Here is an 18165-nt window from a genome sequence, read left to right as displayed (position 1 = left end):
ACTCATCTGCAGAGTGCAAAGCTGCAGCCACGCCCAGGGCCAATGCTCCCACCCACCTGCACTGGAGTCTGCTCTTGCTGGCAGTACCCCCCAGACCAGGGCTCACCAGGACCCTTCCCACTCACCGCTGCCCCAGTGAGGTAGGACAGAGAGATTCCAAAAAGGCGGCCCCAGGCAGCCCCGATGAGCAGGGATGGGATGAAGACACCGGCTGACACGGTGAGTCCATAGGTCCAGCAGGCCAGGAAGAAGTAGACCAGGGTGAAGAGGCCCAGAGTCATGGGGTTGTAGGAGCCTGTGGGAGAGGCGGCGGCTGGGCTGCTCACACAACTGGTGCCTAACCCAAGTGCTCACCTGCTGAGCCCAGTGGCTCCCCTGAAGGCTCTACTTCTCAGCCTCCCCAGGAAAGAAAGGAACTGGAGAACTAGAAGCAGTGTGGGGGGGCTGCCCAGGGCACCGTCAAGGATGCAGCAACCCCCCTTGACGCAGCAACCCCCGGAGGTAGCCACATGGCTAGAAGGCCCTCCCGGGGCGGGGTGCAGTGCACAGCCCACCGGCAGCACAGGCCTGCTCCATCCATGGGCACTGACCATTCTCAGCTGACCCACTCATTAAGAAAGGCTTAAACATGGCCAGGGCTTCAGAGCTGGTCCCTGTGGCCCAGAGAGAACCTTCCTGAAAGCAGGGGCAGTGGAGATCATCCTGCTGGCCTCTCAGGGGAAAGGTGGAAGGTGGCAGGGCCCCAGAGACATCACTCCAGGCTAAACTCCAAGCCCTGGGAGGCAAGGCATTAGACAAGGTGCTGAGAGTTCAGGCTTGAGGATAGAAAAGCAGGGAGACTGGGCCAAGTAGAAGGGCAGGTGTATGGTGGGCAGAGGGTGGTGCCATGAACACCATTAGCCTGTGTGCCAAGAACACCAGGACACAGTAAGTGAAGGGAAGGGTGCCTGTGTGGAAGGCCACCGGCACACTCCACGTGGTTACTACCCACGGCGCACATGTCCACCCAGAGGGTCAGCTGCTTCACGAAGGGCCCAGGGCTCACCTCCCCTACACTTACAAGGGTTTCTGTTGAATTTTGTGAACCACCCCCCAACACACACACACACGCACGCACACGTGTGCGTGCGCACAGGGCTGAGGACAGGGCCTCAAAATAGGAAACAATTAGAAACTGAGGTGCCCACACAAGTCAGGAGGGAACAGAGCCTGAGACAGGCACAAAGGCGCTTGGTCTGAGTGGCCCGGTCACTCAGGGCTCTAGCTGGACACAGGCTGCGGCCTTCTCAGGTGACCAGGTAAGGCCAGAGTGCCTGTGCATGAAGTCACAGGCTGGGTGTCCTGACTCCAGCGGGGTTGGTGGGTGGGATGAGAGGTCAGAGAAAGGGTCCCCTCCTGGATGGCCTCCCCAGGGAGGAGGGGCAGTGGCCAGCCTCACTCCAGGTGCCCAGCACCCAAAGCATGTGGGCCCGGACAGCGGCATGCATTGCCCTGCCGATCACAGGCTGCTGTCCTGGGCCCCGTGCCGGGGTCACCCCTCCTTCCCAGGGCCACGGCCTCTGGGACAAGACCCACCCAGTGTCACCACCAAGGACCACACCTGCACACACCTGGCGGGTCATGGAAAAGGCTCACCACACTCTTCTCCGGGGTGTTAAAGAAGGCCGCAGCCATGGAGTTATACTCGCCATCTGCACAGAAGAGCTACAAGAAAGGACGTATCAGGACTGAGGGCCTGTGGGCAAAGACATGGACCTGGCACTGACACTGGTGGCTAGAGGCCCATGTGTAGGCCCAAACACTATGAGCAGGCACAGCCAGCCTTGTTGGGGGCTGGTCAACAGCTCTTCTCTCCCTGCTCTGAGCACACCCCCGTCTGAGTGTGTGTGAGATACTGGGGATTGAACCCCGGAGCATTTTATCCTAACCAAGCTACACCCCCAGTCCCTTTTCTAATCATCATTTTTTTGAAACAGGGTCTCGCTAGGTTGCTGAGAATGTCCTTGAACCACGATCCTCCTGTCTCAGCCTCCCAAGTCCTGGGATTTCCAGTGTGTGTCACCAGGCCCGGATCAACCTGGGCACCTCTCACTGGAATCGTGGTCCCAGTGGCCTGCGTGTCTGGCTTCTTGCTGAGCGCAGTCTGGGGCGGTGATGCTGCTGCTGCCTTTCCCATGCTGGGCGCTACCCACTGGAGGGATGGGTGGCAGGTGGTTCTCACTCTGGGGCTGACAGGAGTGAGTGCGTGGAGGTCTATGTGAGTTTTCTACGGCGTGGGAGTCTGCTCCAAGCTCCTCCAGGGCTCTTGTCGAGCCACCATCCGGAAAGGGACCATGAGAGCAGCCCAGCGCCAGCCCTGCCCTGTGCCCACAGGCGGTCTGGGCCTTCTGAGAGCCTGGGTAGATAGGACCAGCCTGAGGCATCCCGGCCACGCCCTTCTGGGGTGCCATTGGCCACCAACCCTCCTGTGTGAGCCAGCCCCAGACCCACCTGGAGGGGGTAGGACATGGAGTTCCCCTGCAAGGGCTGGCAGTCCCGCGATGAGTAGATCAACACAAAGGCGACCGTGGCTGTGACGGCAGCTACCAGCATGGCCTCGATCACCTGGAGGCAGGGCCGGTGGATATACCTAGAACCAAAACCAGGCTCACTGCAGGGAGGTGGGCGGCACCACGGTGGCCACAGCCTTCTGAACTCAGGACACATATCAGGAGGGTGACAAAGAACGTTTAATGATCAATCCGCCCAGACTCCAGGCTGTCCCAGGGTTATCTTCTTCCCCATGGTGACTAAGATTCCCCAGCAGCGAGACTGCTCAGGTCTCTCAGGTGTGGGGCATGGCTCTCAGCAGCGACCCTCCCCTGCACCCCGGGAAGCTGGTGCCAGCTGCTTGCAAGCCCAGAACAACTCGTGTCTCTCCTGACAGAGGGGAGTGCAGGTGGCTAGCACGCCAAAGCTCAAGGGTGTCCAGCGGGCCACCCCAGGCCACCGGCTCCCTGCTGCCTCAGGCAAGCCTGTTCCTCTCCCTCTCCAGCAGCCTCATGTCCAACCCATCTGGCCCAAGCAGTCGAGCCAGTGCAAACCATCGGAAGGGGCCACAGCACAGTGCTGCACTACCATTGCCACTCCAGAGGCCATGACAGGGTACGAGATGGAAAGAAGCTCCTTCTCACCTGATTCGAAACATCGTCAGCCAGTAATTTAAGGCATTGAACACAGCTCCAAGAACACCACCTACAAGCAGCAAGCAAAGAAACTTCAGTTCCACAGGGAGGTAGGCAGGCCTCAGCGCCTCAGAGGGCCCTCTGCATCAGGGCATTCGGGTGGCAGGGTTAACGTATCCAGGCCAAGTACTCCTAATGAGAACACCCAAGCCCAACACTCAGTGCAGACGCGCCCCACAAGCGAGAAGCTCCACACCCAACCTCACGGGATGGGCGCAGTCCAAGCGCAGGCACGCTACAAGTACCGTCCAAAATGACTTTCAAGTTATGCGTCCAAAGCACATGATACAAACTTTAGACTCAGGTCCTTTCTCCCAAATATCTAATTACGTACATGCAAATGTTCCAAAATCTGAAGAAATCCTAAATCAAGACCATCTGCTCCCGAGCATCTTAGATGAGGGATCCTGATTTTTTTTTTTAAGGCTGATCTGGGGGTGGAACCCAGGGGCATTCGACTGCGAGCTACACCCCCTGCCCTATTTTTTTTTTTTAATTCTTTATTTTGAAACAGGATCTCACTGAGTTGCAGGGCTCACTAAGTAGCTGAGGCTGTCCGCGAACCACGATCCTCCTGTCTCAGCCTCCCGAATGCTGGGATTACAGGCGTGCGCCCCACACCCAGCTAAAAGCACCCAGCTGGGGATCCTCATTATTGATAGCATCAGCCATTCTGATTCCTTGGCCATATCCCCGGGGACTTTGCCATGGAGAAGCAGCAACAGAACACAGCTCTTGGCTCTTTCTGAGCAACCATCAGTGAATGCGCCCCGCAGAGAAGCCCAAGAGAGGCGGTGCCTCGTGGCAGGTGGAGGTCTCGCCCTCCAGTGCTGAGAACTCAGCCTTATCTGCAGTGAGGGCCCATTCTCCCAGTCCAGGTTGTTGGTTTTTTTTTTTTTTTTTTTTTTTGGTATGTGTGTGTGTGTGGTCTTGGGGATTGGACCCTGGGCACTCTACCACTGAGCTATCCCAGCCCTTTTTATTTTTTATATTGAGACAGGGTCCTGCTAAGTTGCTCAAGCTGGGTTGGAACTTGCGATCCTCCTGCCTCAGCCTCCTTAATTGCTGGGTCTACAAGTGTGCGTCACTACACCCAGTCCAAAACAGGCTTTCACGGGTCTGTCCTGGGGGAGGGGCCCTTACCCACCACGCCCATGGCAATGAAGACAGGAATCTCATGGACGGTGTACGCCATTTTCTGTGCAGAGGGGAGAAAGCAAAGGCTGTAAGGGATTGTGTCCATAGCTCCTGCCACTCAGACTTGAGGTGGCATCTGCCTACGTGCGTGGGACCTTCCAGCACCTCCAGACAGGGCCATACAGGCCCCATGGGCAGGAGGAAGGGTGCTAGGAGCAGGCCTCATCCCTGCTCACAGCCTGGCTGTCCTGGGGGCTCATGCAGCCAGGCCTCAGGGCTTAGCACATCCCATTCCACACAGGAGCCAGCCCCCCCCCCCAGCGCTGCCGGGTAGAGTCCGTGCACATTCCTGGAGCCACACAAGCAGCTCAAGTCCGAGGCCAAGAGCTATACCTTCCCAAAGCCCAGGTCCAAGTCCAGGTCTTGCCCTCCCTGGCACCCAGGAGTGTGGGCAGGAGGACGGGTTACCTCTGAGTCAAATCTTCCAAAGTTGATGAGGCCCGGGCTGGACAGGTCCCACATGTTTCCATGATAAATGCTCAGAACGAGATTCAGTGTGAAGGTGGAGATCATGGATGCAAAGAACTGCAGGGGAGATGAGGGCCGCGCCTCAGGGTCACCCCGGGGCCCGCCCCCTGAGACGGGGAGGCCCAGCCCTGTGGACAGAGAAGGGGGGGCCGCGCCTCAGGCCAGCCCGGGGATCTGCCCAGACACGGGAGGCCCAGCCCTGTGAACACAGCTAGGGGAGGGATGTAGAGACTCAGGGCGGGTGAGCACCAGCGTCAATGCTGGGCAGGAGACGCCATTGCCACTGCCCAACCTACAGGAGAGGGCTCAGGCCCCTGGCAGGCATTAGCACACACTCACGATCCTCCAGGTAAGGAACTGGTTCCAGAAGGAGGCGCCCTCCTCCAGGCTGAACAGGACTCCACCTGCAAGGCAGCACAGGTCTGCAAAGCGGCTGGGCGAGGAGGCCGGGGGCGGACCATGCCCCAGGGAGGGGCCTCTGGGGGGGGGGTCTGCAGGTTCCCCAGCCCCTCCTCACCCACAGGGGCGCCAAATGCAGCCGACACTCCCGCTGCAGCTCCTGCTGAGACAAAGTCCCGCTTCTCAGTGTCCCTGCGGAAGTACTCGAAGATCTGAAACACAAGAGTCAAGAGCACTGTGGGCACGTCCCAGACAATCCTCTTAGGGCTGGAGGTGAAGAGATCAAGGAAGGCTGGGGAGGGGTCTCCCCACAATCACGCTGCACCAGAGCCGCGGAGAGCGACCCTTCAGACAGTGACAGAAGAACACAGGCCGAGAGCACACAGCTGAGAAAACCACCACTCGCAAAAGCACAGCCAGTCCATGAGTCGACTACCAGAGACCTGAGAAATGTTAACATCAAAACACTGATGGCTCTGTGAGGAACTGGACAAAACCGCCCCAAGTTTATCTCAAAAAATAAGCATCAAAGCCAGGCGTGGTGGTGCACGATTGTAATCCTGTGCTTGGGAGCTGAGATAGAAGGATTGCGCAGGTTCGAAGCCAGCCTTGCTGGCTTAAGAGACCCTGTTTCCAAATAAAATATAAAATAGGTCTGGGAGTGTAGCCCAGAGGTAGAAATCCTCTGGGTTCCATCCCCAATACCACCAAAAAAAAAAAAAAAAAAAAGCATCAGCCAGGAATGCGGTACATGCTTGTTATCCCTGTACTTGGGGGGCTGAGACAGGAAGACCACAGGTTCAAAGCCAACCTCAGCAACTTAGTGAGGTTCTCAGCAACTTATTAAGACCTATTTCCAAATAAAATAAAATGAGATAGGTTGGAGGTGTAGCCTGGAGGTAGAAGACACCCTGGGTTCTATCTCCAGTACCACCAAAAGAAAAAAAAAGTGCCAGGTGTGGTGGCACACGCTTGTATTCCCAGCACTTGGGAGGCTGAGACAGGAGGATCGCACAGGTTCAAAGCCAGCCTCAGGCAAGGCCGGTGCTGGGGCCTCCAAGGCCTGGATTGGAGCCTGCCAAGGGGTTAGGCCGGTGCCAGGGGCAATGGCCAGCATCGGAGCCTGCCGTGAGGCAAGGCTGCTACTGGGGCCTCTGAGGCCGGGATTGAAGCCTGCCGAGGGGTTAGGCTGGTGCCGGGACCAGTGGCCGGCATCGGAGCCTTCCGTGAGGTAAGGCCACTACTGAGGCCTCCGAGGCCGGGATCAGAGCCTGCCGAGGGGTTAGGCTGGTGCCGGGACCAGTGGCCGGCATCGGAGCCTTCCGTGAGGCAAGGCCACTACTGAGGCCTCCGAGGCCGGGATCGGAGCCTGCCGAGGGGTTAGGCTGGTGCTGGGGCCAGCGAGGCCGGGATCGGAGCCTGCTGTGAGGCAAGGCCGGTGCTGGGGCCTCTGAGGCCGGGATCGGAGCCTGCCATGAGGCAAGGCCGGTGCTGGGGCCTCTGAGGCCGGGATCGGAGCCTGCCGAGGGGTTAGGCTGGTGCCGGAGCCAATGGTTGGCATCGGAGCCTGCTGTGAGGCAAGGCCACTACTGAGGCCTCCGAGGCCGGGATTGGAGCCTGCCAAGGGGTTAGGCCGATGCCGGGGTCAATATCAGAGCCTGCTGTGAGGCAAGGCCAGTGCTGGGGCCTCCGAGGCCAGGAGAGGAGTCTGTCAAGGGGTTAGGCCGGTGCCAGGGTCAGCGAGGCTGGGACAGAGCCTGCCTTGAGGCTAGGCCGGTTCTGGGGCCACCGAGGCCAGGATCGAAGCCAGCCGAGGGGTTAGTCCAGTGTGGGGGCCAGCGAGGCCAGAATTGAGGCCTCCCATGAGGCAAGGCCGCTGCTTGAGCCAGCGAGGTCTGGATCAGTCCACCGGGTAGCCAGGCCACCACTGGGGTCGTCAAGAGTGGGATCGGTACTTGCAATGCGGCATGCACAGAGAAATATTGCAGAAAATAAAAAGCAGATGCTTCCCCTAATCAGCAATAACTAGGAGGAAAGGGGTAACAGGAAGAGGTCGAGTTATAAAAGGGCCCTATAGTGAAGCAATTAAGGTGACCAATCAGAGGGTATGGAATAGGGGAGGATGGAGCCTCTTAAAAACTCAGAAGGTACATAAACAAATGTATCAAAGTTAATCACCAAACAAGCATGGGATCCAGGGAGGGGGAGGAAAGGGGATGGGGACTGGATGAGGGCTAACTGGATGATGTGTGCTTGTATATCCTAAGTCCTGTATTCCAATGTGATATATGATTACAATGCACCAATAAAAATAAATTAAAAAAAAAAGCTAGCCTCAGCTTCTTAGTGAGACCCTGTTTCCAAATAAAATATAAAATAGGTCTGGGAATATAGCCCAGTGGTAGAAAAGCCCCTGGTCCATCCCCAGTATCACCAGAAAAAAAAAAAAAAAAAAAAAAGGATTATGTGTCCACATAGTCTTTTTTGTTTTGTTTTGTTTTTGCAGTACTGGGGATGGAAACCAGGAACATTCTACCTATGAGCTACACCCCTTGCCCTATTTTTATTCTTTATTTTGAAACAGAGTCTCACTGAGGGCCTAAGTAGCTGAGGCTGTCTGCAAACAGTGATCCTCCTGTCTCAGCCTCCCAAATGCTGGGATTATAAGAGTGTGCCATCACACCCAGCCACATAGTTTTTGAAGGCTTATTTTTCTGGTATTAGGAATTGAACCCAGGGGCATTCTATCTCGGAGCTATACTCCCAGCCCTTCCTACTTTTTATTTTGAAACAGGGTCTAAGTTGCTGAGGCCGACCTCAAACCTGCAAACCTCCTGTCTCGGCTTTCCCAGCGCTGGGAGTACAAGCATCTGTCACCATACCTGGCTCATACACGCTTCTGACTGCTTATGGTGGCACATCCACCATAGAAGCTGGGCCTGGCTACAGACCCTCCCACAGGATGCATGCCTGTGTGCCATCGCATCGTCTTCCTCGGAGTCTGCATGACTCGGCAAATGCTTAAAGAAAGCAGCCCCAAGGGAGCTTTGTCCCTGGCCAGAGTACCCCTTGCTCTTAGATATTCTTTTATAAGCTATTGTTCTTTTGGTAATGATTCTATACTTATGGCTCCAATGGTGTAAAAGAGTTCAAAAACCAAAACTTTGGGATAAATTATCTGGTAAAATATGTCTGGGCCTTTAAACGCCCTCGGCTTTGCTCCAAGCAGTAATAAAATCTAGTCAGAATTTAGGTGCTGTGGGAGCATTCAAACTGCAGCAATTACAAATGCAGAGTTCCTCCCTATCTAAGACCTTCGTTCTAATCATTACAATAGAGCCGAGGGCGAGGCCGGGAAGAATCTTGACCCTTGCACTTAGTATGTGTGCTACAGAGACAGGGAGGCACCACCTGGTTAGGAAATAGTTATGACAGAACAAAAGACAGATATAAATGTGCAGGTATGAAGTTCTGGTGGTTATAAAGAAAGGAAATCTTTTGAGAATAAGAAAGCATTTTGTATGAAGTAAAGTTTATCCTAAGATTGTCCCAAATGGGAAAAGAAAGGACCAGGATAAAAAACAGAAAGTTTGTGATATGCATATGTAATGAAGATGGATTATTAAAAGAGGATGGTAGAGGCTAAAGGAGTACATCTGACAATTAAATCTAAAAACTTCATGTTGCTTTTTGGGCCCTGTCTGCTAAAATATATTTTAAGTGTTGTTTAATAGTGTTGAAGTGTTCAGACATCAGATGGTATTGCAGACAAAATCCGGCAGACATTCATTGCAATCCTCTGGATCATCATAGATGTACACGGCACGGATTCCCCCATGCCAACTACATGTATGAAAGCTGGAACCTCCGACTTCGTCTCCATCCAGCTCAAAGGAGGTTGCTAGATAGAGGAGGACATTGGACTAAGCCCTAGGAACAGAAGGTTCCAAAAGGGTTAAAGGGAACTCTAAGAACCAAATTCCTCAAATGATTTTGGGTGTGACTTTTATTCTTCTGGAATTAGCGCTCTAAAAGCCTCCAGCTGCAAGGCCAAGGAAAGGCCAAGGGGGCTGACTTGAGTCACAAGACTCACCTGCGGGGTCAGGGGGCTGATCTCAATCACAAAAGACCCGTGATGTCACAGGCCTTACTTTTGTCTTGTTTATGGTTGGTGATTTATATGTCCTTCACTCTATACTTCACTATTGTTTTTTGGTGTTTACATTTTTCTACTAGGGAATCACTGGGAAATAGGGATATATAAAAAATCTTGTTTATAAAAAATAAAGTGGTCAGTTGCACGAGAAGGAGGCAATTGTCCGTGTCAGTCATTTTTCAGATCTCTCTCCCAAGCCCCCAGGGACGAATCCCAACGTTTAGCATTGTGAACGGGGACTTGAAGGAGTTTTATTTGATAAGGGAGAGGAATCGCTGCAGAGAGGCCTCTGCAGAAGACAGCCGAAGCCTTTTGCCCACCTTCCAGCAACCCTGGTCCCAAGCAGATTTAGTGCCCGACTGAGCTGGTCCGTAGCACCTGTGCCCACCATGGAGCCATGGGACAAGCCCCAAGGGGCCGCGTGGGGGTGTGTGTGCAGAAGTGATGGACTGAGCCTGCTTCTGGGTGCAGGGCAGGCTTGTCCCTCCGGCAGGGACGAAGATGGTCAGGGAGGAGCCGTGGAAGGCCCAAAAGCCCACTAAGGACTCTGCATGGGGCAGCAGCCAGCTCTGAGGGATGTTGGTGCCCACTGATCCAAGGTCCAAACTCACATGGGGGAGAGTACTCACCTTGAAATCTCGCTTTAGTGAGGTTGACCTTCCCTGGGAAATCCCTGCAGCGATCACGGACCCGGAGTGGATCATCGGCCCTTCCTAGGAGCAGAGTAAACAGAGCTCAGAGTCACTTAAGCACCTCAGCACCTTCCAGGACAGGGACCCAAACACAGGCCTGGGACAGCTTCACACACAGTTACCTTCCCCACAGCAAGTCCTCCCACCACGGACAGAATCACGCCCGACACCTTGACCACCAGCGTCTGGAACAGAAGGAAACAACAGAGAACAGACACACTCAGTGCCTGGACAGCAGGACCACAGGCCTGTCGAGGGGTGTAAGGCTCCAGCGAGGCTGACTGCAGCCCACATCTTGGGCAGAGCTTTGGCCAGTGCCCTTCCTCCACAACATATTATTATTATTATTTTTGTGGTACTGGGGGTGGAACCCAGGGGCTTTCTACCTCCGGGCTATACTCCCAGACCTATTTTATATTTATTTGGAAACAGGGTCTCACTAAGTTGCTGCGAGCCTCACTAAGTAGCTGAGGCTGGCTTCGAACCTGCGTGATCCTCCTGTCTCAGCCTCCCAAGGGCGGGGATTACAAGCGTGCGCCACCACGCCCGGATTTTTTTATTATTATTATTATTATTATTATTATTATTATTATTATTAATTATTTTGTGGTACTGATGGTGGAACCCAGGGGCTTTTTTTTTTTTTTTTTACCTCCAAGCTACACTCTCAGATCTATTTTATATTTTATTTGGAAACAGGGTCTCACTAAGTTGCTGAGAGCCTCACTCAGTAGCTGAGGCTGGCTTCGAACCTGTATGATCCTCTTGTCTCAGCCTCCGAAGCATGGGGGGAGGGGGGATTACAAGTATGCACCACCATGTCCGGTTCCACGACTATTATTACACAATAAGTTTACAAAGTGTACGTCTTTTTTTTTTGGTGTGTGTGTTACTGAGGATGGAACCCAGGGGCATTGTACCTCCAAACTACATCCCCAGCCCTATTTTTTAGTTTGTTTGTTTATGTATTTATTTGTAGTGCTGGATATGGAACCCAGGAGCATTCTACCTCCAAGCTACACCCCTAGTTCTATTTTTTTATTCTTTATTTTGAAATAGGGTCTCACTGAGTTGCAAAGGGCCTCACTAAGTAGCTGAAGCTGTCCACAAACCAGGATTCTCTGGTCTCTGCCTCCCAAATGCTGGGATTACAACTGTGCGCCACCACGCCTGGCTACATTCTAAGTTTCTAAATGGTACAAGAAAAACCTTTTTGGGTTTGTGTAGTGCTAGGGATTAAACCCAGGAACATTCTACCTAGGAGCTACACCCCCAGCCCTATTTTATTTTATTTTTGGTGGTACTGGGGTTCCTGGAAGCCCTTCTACCTCTGGGCTACACTCCCAGACCTATTGTATACTTTTTTATTTTTGGAAACAGGGTCTCTTAAGCCAGCACAGCTGGCTTCAAACCTACATGATCCTCCTGTCTCCACCTCCCAAGCGCGGGGATTAAAGTGTGCGCCACCATGCCCGGCTATTTTTTATTTAAAACAGGGTCTCATTAAGTTGTAGATAGCCTCACTAGGTTGCTGAGGCTGGCCTCCAACTGGTCATCTTCCTGCCTCAGTCTTCCAAGTACTGGGATTATAAGCATGTGTCACTGTGTCTGGTTTTTTCTTTAATAGATGTAAACACTAGTTTTTGCCTTTTGTTTTTTTTTTTTTTGTATGTATGATACTTGAGACTAAACCCAGGGGCACTCTACCTTCAAGCTACACCCCTATCCCTATTTTATTATTATTTTTGAAACAGTCCTGCTAGGTTGGTAAAAGTTTCACAACCTGCTGAGGCTGTCCTTGAACCTGCAACCCTCCTATCTCAGCCTCCAAGAACTGGGATTACAGGTATCTGCCATATGCCCAGCTGCCACTTTCAAAAAAGCTTTGCCTTTTGTACAGCCTACTAGCTCATCTGCACATACCCTCAACAGCACAAATGGCCTGGCTAGGTGTGGAGGGCAAGGGACAAGACCTGCTGCTCCAATATGAACCCAGACCAGCACCTGGCGTCCCATCTAGGTCACTTTGTACCTCACCTTGAGCCGCACCACGTGGGGGATCTTCACCCCATTGAGGAAGCACTTGATCTGGGGGATCCCACTGCCAGCAGCGACTGGCTAGAAGGAAAGCGAGGTGCCCTTGAGCAGGCAGAGTGAAGAGACGCAGCCCCTACAGCCCAGGAAGTCATGGGGAGCCAGTCCCAGGGAAGGAGCTTCACGTCTGGGAGAAAAATGTTCTCCCATTCACCCCCCACCCAGAACAGGGTGAAGGAGCTGCAGGCAGAGATGCAAGGCCCGGTGTGCCCACAGGGGTTGGGGGCACAGGACAGACAGGGCCTTGTCAGGCACCAATCAAGAAGCAACAGGGCTTCCTGTGCGTGGGCCGCTGTCCTGCACCCAACAGAAGGTCTGGATGCTGCCGCTTCTTTCTTCTACCAGCCCAAGACAAGAAAGGGAAGCAGAGGAGGGCTTAGAAGAGGCCCTGGGCTGAAGGAGCAAGCTGCAGACGCCATCCCTGCAGGAGGGCACGGTCCTGCTCCTTCCTCTGCCAGGCCCCTGGGCGACCAGCTCACTCCCGAGGCCCCACAGGCCCTGGGGCACCCCAGTGTCTGGCTGTGGCAGCATCTCGGGCAGATCCCGCTAGCGTGAGCGGGGCAGGCACCGTGCTGTGTGGTGCAGGGGCGGCAGGCCTGGGCTGCTGGGCTGGAAAGCACTACCAGGTGCCTTGGTCTGAGAGGAGGGGCCCTGGCTCACTCTGCTATCCCGTCTGTGACGCCTAGTGTGACGAGAATCAGACCATGATTCTCACACAAACAAGACGGACGGATGAGCCAGAGGGCCCCACCCACTTGCCGGGACCCCACCGCCTGGGTCTGAGGCACCTCTACAAAGGCCACAATCACGGAGCCCACGAACACAAAGGTGGAGTTCAGCGTGGCCCACAGCAGGAGGGAGAAGGACAGCCCGCCCTTCTCGGTGAACTTGTCAATATCTGGTACTTGTCAAGGATGGGCACGGCTGCACCACCTGAACCCCTCACCCCGCTCCCTGCCTGCCTCCTTTGGGTGGCCAGCCTGCTGGCCACGGCCTCCCAAGGCGCAGACCAGCACAGCCGCCACTGGCTCCCGTGGCCATGGCACTAACTGGACAGCCGAGACTGCTTCTGGCCCCAGCACGACAGAGAGGCATGCCTCCTCCTGGACCACGACACAGCAGGCTTGGGAGCTGGGAACATCTCGCAGCGCAGGGCCTGTCCTGTGCTTTCAGCTCAGCTTCTCCCACCCCCTCGCTCTGTGCTGCAAAGGATACTATCCTTGATGAGCCTATACTTCAGACCGGCCAAGTTCTCCACCACAATGTCGATGAAACAGGCCACGAGGCCTGTGAGGATCCCGATGAGGGCACAGATGACCCAGCGCTTGATCTCCACGGTGCGGAAGGCCTGCAGGGAAGACCTGGTCAGTAGGGGCATGGCCGCCAGATGCCCAGGCAGGGGCGGCTCTGGCACCAGCGTGAATGGCTCCTGGAACTCCAAGGCCACTACCAGGCACAGCACACTGTGCTCAGGACGCAAGTCGATGTCTCAGCCACTGCCCGATGTCCCAATGACCGTGGACCACTCAGGTGCAGACTGCATAACTTGGAGGGAGGTGGGTGATCTTCCCAACAAATCCATAGTCAACCTGACCCATTTCTCCAATTTCTAGCACCTGGAGCCAGAGGTCACATGCTCAGGGCCACTAAAGACACAAACCAGAGGATGGAAGGGTGGCTCTGGAACCCACAGGGGAGGGAGATGGTGCACAGCAGGCAGCTGGTGGCCCAGGGTGCCCCTCAGGCCCACTCGCTCACCATGTGGTTGATCCGCCGCTCCTCCTCCAGAAAAAGCTGGTTCTCACTGTTGTCATAGTCCAAGCTCTGCAGACCAGGGTGGCAGGGACCACAGTTACTGACCTGGGGACCCAGGTGCAAGTGCAGCCAGGCACAGGAAGGGGCCTGGATCCAGGGTCAAGAGGATGGGGCCCACCTCATACTTGAGGGACAGGAGCTTCTCATTGTGCGGGATTTCCTTGGGGAGGGAATGGGGCGGGTCCATTTCCTGTGGAAGGAAAGAGTCACACATTGTCTTCAGGAATGAAGTACAGGGGAGGAAGGACCATGTTTCACCTCACCCCAAAGGCCAGCATCGTCCTGATACCACGGGTAGCCAGAACAACACAAAGCCCCCAACGAGACCTGGGCAAAGGGACTCCAGAATGCCATGGCCCAGGGGTTGTCCCGGGATGCAAGGTTATTTTCACATTCCAAACGCTACTGACATAGAGCAAGGCCCACAGGATCATGGTAGATGGAGAAAGCATTTGACACAATCCAACAGCCCTTTGTGATAAGAACTCTCAACGCATAGAAGAGAGCACCCACAGGTAACACTGTGCCCAGCAGGGGGGCCTGGAAGCGTCCCCAAGAGGCCAGGCCAAGGACACTGGCCTTCCCCGCCTGTAGGCAACAATGGCATATTGGAGGTCCCAGGGGGCAATCAGACAAGAGACAGACGAAAGCCATCTAGATTGGGAAAGAAGCAGTGAAACTGTATCTGCAGATGACATGAGCTTGTATACAGAAAATCCTAGGAGATATAAAAGATATACCAAGAAAACTACTAGAATAAACATTCTTCGGCTGGGCGTGGTGGCACAGGCTTGTAATCCCAGCACTTGGGAGGCTGAGACAGGAGGATCGCGCAGGTTCAAAGCCAGCCTCAGCTACTGAGTGAGGTTCTTAGCAACTTAGTGAGACCCTGTTTCCAAATAAAATATAAAATAGGTCTGGGAGTATAGCCCAGAGATAGAAAGCCCCTGGGTTCCACACCCAGTACCACCAAAAAAAAAATAATAATAATAAATAAAATAAAATAAACATTCTCTGCCATGTGTGGTAGTACAAACCTGTAGTCCAGTACTTAGGAGAACGGGACAGGAAGATTGCAGGTTTGAGACCAGCCTCAGCAACCTAGTGAGACCCTGTTTCAAAATGAAAACTTAAGGCCGGGCGTGGTGGCGCACGCTTGTAATCCCCATGCTTGGGAGGCAGAGACAGGAGGATAGCGCAGGTTCGAAGCCAGCTGCGCGTGCTGGCTTAGGAGACCCTGTTTCCAAATAAAAATGTAAAAATAGGTCTGGGAGTGTAGCCCAGAGGTAGAAGGGCTTCCAGGAACCCTAGTACCACCAAAAAAAAAAAAAAAAAAAAAAGAACAAAATGAAAATTTAAGCTGAGCGTGGTGGCACAAACTCCTAATCCTAGTACTTGGGAGGCTGAGACAGGAGGATCGCAGGTTCACAGCCAGCCTTACCTACTTAGTGAGGCCCTTTGGAACTTAGTGAGACTGTTTCAAATAAAGAATAAAAATAAGGCTGGGAGCCGGGTGTAGTGGCGCAAGCTTGTAATACCAGTATTTGAGAGGCTGAGACAGGAGGATCACAGTTCACAGAAAGCCTCAGCAACTTAGAGGCCCTTTGCAACTCAGTGAGACCTTGTTTCAAAATAAAGAATAAAACATAGGGCTGGGGGGTGTAACTCAGAGGTAGAATACCCCTGGGTTCAATCTCCAAAATTATACACATGAAAAAAGGCACTCTCAGAAAGATCGAAGGATATAAAAACCAGTTGTATTTCTACATATTGCAACAAACAACCTGAAAACAAAATTAAGAAAACTTATAATAGTATTGAAAATAAACCGCAGCTGGGTGTAGCTCACCCATATAGTGAGCCCACAACTCAGAAGACTGAGGCAAAAGGCTCACAGGTTTGAGGCCACCCTGGACAACTTAGCAACACTGGCTCAAAATAAAAAAATAAGAAATGAAGCTAGGCGTGATGGCGCACGCTTGTAATCCCAGCATCCGGGAGGCTGAGACAAGAGGATCACGGTTCGCGGACAGCTTCAGCTACTTAGTGAGGCCCTCCACAACTCAGTGAGACCCTGTTTCAAAATAAAGAGTACAAAATATGGCAGAGGGTGTAGCTCGGAGGTCGAATGCCCCTGGGTTCCATCTCCAGACCCGCAAAAAATAAAAAAATAAAAAAATAAAAAAGAAAGGAGCTGGGTATGGTGGCTCAAGCATTTGGGAGGTGGAGCCCAGAGGATAGTGGTTCATGGACAGCCTCAGCTATTCAGCGAGGCCCTTCGCAGCTCATTGAGACGCTGTTTCAAAAATTAAGACTAAAAAATAGGACTGGGGGATGTAGCTTGGAGGTAGAATGTCCCTGGGTTCCATCTCCAGTACCATAAAAAAAAAAAAAAAAAAAGGGTTGGGAATCTAACTCTAGGTGGCACACCCTGGGGTCAATCCCCAGTACTGCGGAAACAAAGAATCAATGCAACCTCTACTGAAATTTCTGCTGGCAGCCAGGCATGGTGGCGCATGCACATTTGTAATTCCAGTACTTGGGAGGCTGAGAACAGAAGGACTGCGCAGGTTTGAAGCCAGCCTTAGCTACGGAGTGAGGCTCTCAGCAACTTAGACTCTGTTTCCAAACAAAATAGGTCTAGGAGTTTAGCACAGAGGTTCCATCCCCAGTACTACCAAAGAAAAAAGAAAGAATGAATGAATTTTATCCTGTCTTATTTTGAAGCTGATGAGATGATTCTAAAATCTATGAAAACAAGACACCCAGAACAGACCAAACAATCTAGAAAAAGAACAAAGTTGGAAAACTTATACTTCCCAGTTTCAAAAATCAGTATAAAGCTAGGGTAACCAAGAGAATATGGTGATATAAGGACAAAGATGTAGTAAATGGAACAGAATTGGGAGTTAAAAAATACATGCAGCCGGGCATGGTAGTACTCCCATTATCCAGTACTCAGGAGGCTGAGATAAGAGAATCATAGTTACAAAGCCATCCTCAGCAATTTAGCGTGAAACCTCAACAACTTAGATCCTGTTTCCAAATAAGAAATAAAAGGGACTGAAGATGTGGTTCAGATGTAGAATAGACCTAGGTTCAATCCCCAGCACCACACACGTAAAAGAAATACATCCAGGAGAGCCGGGCGCGGTGGGCACGCTTGTAATCCCAGCATTCGGGAGGCTGAGACCGGAGGATCGCAGTTCTCGAACAGCCTCAGCTACTTAGTGAGGCCCTCTGCAACTCAGTGAGACCCTGCTTCAAAATAAAGAATAAAAAATACGGCTGGGGTGTAGCTCAGAGGTCGAATGCCCCTGGGTTCCATCCCTAGACCCGAAAAAAAAAAAAAAAAAAAAAAAAGTGGTGGAGCTGGAGCTGGAGCTGGAGCTCGGTGGTAAAGTGCTTGTCTAGCGCGTCTGAGGCCTTGGATTTCATCTCCAGTACCACACACCGAGAGCAAAATGAAAAGCAAATAACAAAAAGCCAAATGATCCAACCAAAGCAGCACAGCACAGGATCTGGGCTGGCATTTCTATGAAGACAGCGCACAAGCGGGCGGGAAGACACGAGGGCGCTCAGCACCAGCTGCCACGGGACTAACCGGAGCCAGCAACACCCAGGAGGAAGCAGAACGCAGGGGCCTTCAGAACACAGCCCCACGGACAGGGCCTCTCTGGGAGTCAGAGGACATCCCCACTCTGCTCACCAAGCGGCCCGCCTCCCCACGCTCCCCTGCTGGACCTCCGCCTATTACCCGGCCGGGCGCCCTTCCACCCACGCTGCTCCCCTGGCCGCAGGCAGGGCCACGTTCCCAGGCAGCAGCCGCCCCACTTCCACAGCCCTCTCCTGGGCGAGCGGGGCGCACGGCTGCCACTCACCGGGTCCAGGAGCTCATCATCCAGCTCCACGTTGCTCATCTGTCCAATTCGGAAAAATGCAGAATGGGGTGACTAAAAGTAGAAGAGAGGTCATGAAGGCAGCTGGACACCGGGCGTGGTGGGATGTGCATTCACTCCCTGCCCCATTGCTGTCCTGGCAGCTGCTGGACCCAGGCCTGCTCCCAACCTTCTGCAGCCATCGACAAAGTCCAGCGCACATCCTCCTGCTCTAGGCAGAG

At 53.3% G+C, this 18165-nt stretch overlaps 1 protein-coding gene across 2 annotated transcripts in view; it reads right to left on the bottom strand.

The window, feature by feature from the left end:
* CLCN7 (chloride voltage-gated channel 7) overlaps positions 1-18165 on the bottom strand; it is a gene marked incomplete at both ends in the record, with an annotated part of 34993 nt that overhangs the window by 5589 nt on the left and 11239 nt on the right. The window contains 16 exons of one of the 2 annotated variants that reach the window (XM_080702306.1): positions 126-295; positions 1611-1704; positions 2491-2629; positions 3174-3234; positions 4368-4422; positions 4830-4946; positions 5229-5293; positions 5407-5500; positions 10074-10157; positions 10259-10321; positions 12174-12254; positions 13019-13128; positions 13446-13578; positions 13989-14054; positions 14164-14235; positions 17927-17998. In XM_080702306.1, the coding sequence (XP_080558432.1) occupies positions 126-295; positions 1611-1704; positions 2491-2629; positions 3174-3234; positions 4368-4422; positions 4830-4946; positions 5229-5293; positions 5407-5500; positions 10074-10157; positions 10259-10321; positions 12174-12254; positions 13019-13128; positions 13446-13578; positions 13989-14054; positions 14164-14235; positions 17927-17998 (1476 nt within the window). The remainder of the gene's footprint in view (positions 1-125; positions 296-1610; positions 1705-2490; positions 2630-3173; positions 3235-4367; positions 4423-4829; positions 4947-5228; positions 5294-5406; positions 5501-10073; positions 10158-10258; positions 10322-12173; positions 12255-13018; positions 13129-13445; positions 13579-13988; positions 14055-14163; positions 14236-17926; positions 17999-18165) is intronic. The other variant, XM_080702307.1, reaches the window with a different exon arrangement.

This window comes from Muscardinus avellanarius (genome assembly GCF_963383645.1).
Source record: "Muscardinus avellanarius genome assembly, chromosome: 10".
Classification (NCBI taxonomy): domain Eukaryota; kingdom Metazoa; phylum Chordata; class Mammalia; order Rodentia; family Gliridae; genus Muscardinus; species Muscardinus avellanarius.
The sequence above is the reverse complement of the archived record's forward strand: the minus strand, read 5'-3'. Positions and strand labels throughout refer to the sequence as shown.